Genomic DNA, 1404 nt, shown 5'->3' with positions numbered 1-1404 from the left:
AAGTCTCTAGCACTTCTCCTTCTAGTGGAACAGACAGGCAGACAGACACACACACAGACAGACACGAGGTCGTTTGCATAAGCCCGCTGGATAGCTTTTCCAAAGCAGAAGGGCGGGCTGAAAACAACGGGACCCAAAAATGAGGTTTTTTCAAAAATATTTTGTTTATGGTTTCTTAGGGGGTAAGTCATCAAGGTAGAGTCTTGTGGGCGAAAATTTTCACTGTTTAGCTCTAGCTCAAACCGTTGAGGCGCTAGAGGTGTTATTGACGAAAATGAGCAAAAAAAATTCCAACCTTGCATGCTTAGTCAAAGTGACGGGCCGTTCGAAGGGCCTGAGGCCTGTATCTTTGTGTACATTTTTGCACTACCCGACTCGGGTGTCAGCGCTGCAGGCCAAGGTAGATGTAACGCCAGGCGCGTCGCAGCGTAACAGTGTTTCGTGAGATATCGCGAAGCCTGTTACGCAAAAACGTGGTTTGGCGTACATCTACCTTGTTCTTAAACCTGTGTGCCTTGGTCTAGGGCGGATTTGCCGTAGCGTAGGCGTTTTGATCTCTTTGGGTGGACCTGGCTACCCGGAAAATTTTAAGTCTCTATCACATTCTTCCAGACAGACTGACAGACAGACACCACGCCATGGCATCAGCCAGCTCGATAGTTTTTTCAAAGCAGGAGGGTGGGCTAAAAACGGAAGGTGAAAAGGCGCGCTCTCGGCCAGGCACAAGAAGATTAAAAAAAAAATACAACCACCAGGTAATGTCATAAAGCTAAAAGTCTCAAATACTAAAAGAAAAGAGTGCCCCACACTCAACTGGAGGTTTTGAATGAAACGTTTGAACGTAGAATTGGAATTTGTTCTTTTCTGTCTTTTGAAGACACAGTTGCCTGTGTCCAGTAAAACCTACCTGGGTTGAGTGACAGCCGAATTCCTCCATAAATGCGGAAATTGAAGATAAGTTGATCATAATATTCCCCACGTCGTCTCTTCGTCGTGCGAGAAAGCGGATGAAAAGGGGACAGACTAATGACCCTGTTTGTCAATGGTGTGTCTATTATGTACCAATGAACTCCCGTACTCAAATAAAAGTAACACACTATACGAACCTGACAGTAGTAATATAGGTACCCGCCTAGTTTCTGAATTTGAAGCAAGAAGGACTTCCACACTCCAGCGTGCAGCAAATATGACAGTCAAAACCAGGGACCACTGCATTGAATAATACACAATATTATTTCAATTCTACACTCTAAAAAAAATACTAAAGATTTATCGGTGAATGTCTACAATCGTGATCACGGCTTTTGAGCCTTGTAAATAACCATTGGAAACAGCTAATCGTTTTGATACATTTGGAATTAATTAGCGCTCTTGTTGTTTTCTGGGAATTTGAATACATACCCG

General features: G+C 43.7%; 1 protein-coding gene across 4 annotated transcripts in view; it reads right to left on the bottom strand.

Annotated features, from left to right (window-relative positions):
- The window catches only part of LOC113213365 (uncharacterized), a 117360-nt gene that overhangs the window by 55597 nt on the left and 60359 nt on the right, over positions 1–1404 (bottom strand). For all 4 annotated transcript variants that reach the window (XR_008010926.1, XM_052265483.1, XM_052265486.1 and 1 more), the window contains exons 3-4: positions 1107–1209; positions 908–1032 (exon numbers count right to left, since the gene is read on the bottom strand). Coding sequence is in view for 3 of the 4 variants with exons in the window: in XM_052265483.1 (XP_052121443.1) it covers positions 908–1032; positions 1107–1209 (228 nt within the window). In the remaining variant the exon portion in view is untranslated. The remainder of the gene's footprint in view (positions 1–907; positions 1033–1106; positions 1210–1404) is intronic.

Source organism: Frankliniella occidentalis, unplaced genomic scaffold, assembly GCF_000697945.3.
Source record: "Frankliniella occidentalis isolate FOCC.00 unplaced genomic scaffold, Focc_3.1 Scaffold27, whole genome shotgun sequence".
NCBI lineage: Eukaryota > Metazoa > Arthropoda > Insecta > Thysanoptera > Thripidae > Frankliniella > Frankliniella occidentalis.
Note: the sequence above shows the minus strand (reverse complement) of the source record. Positions and strands in the feature narration are given on the sequence as shown.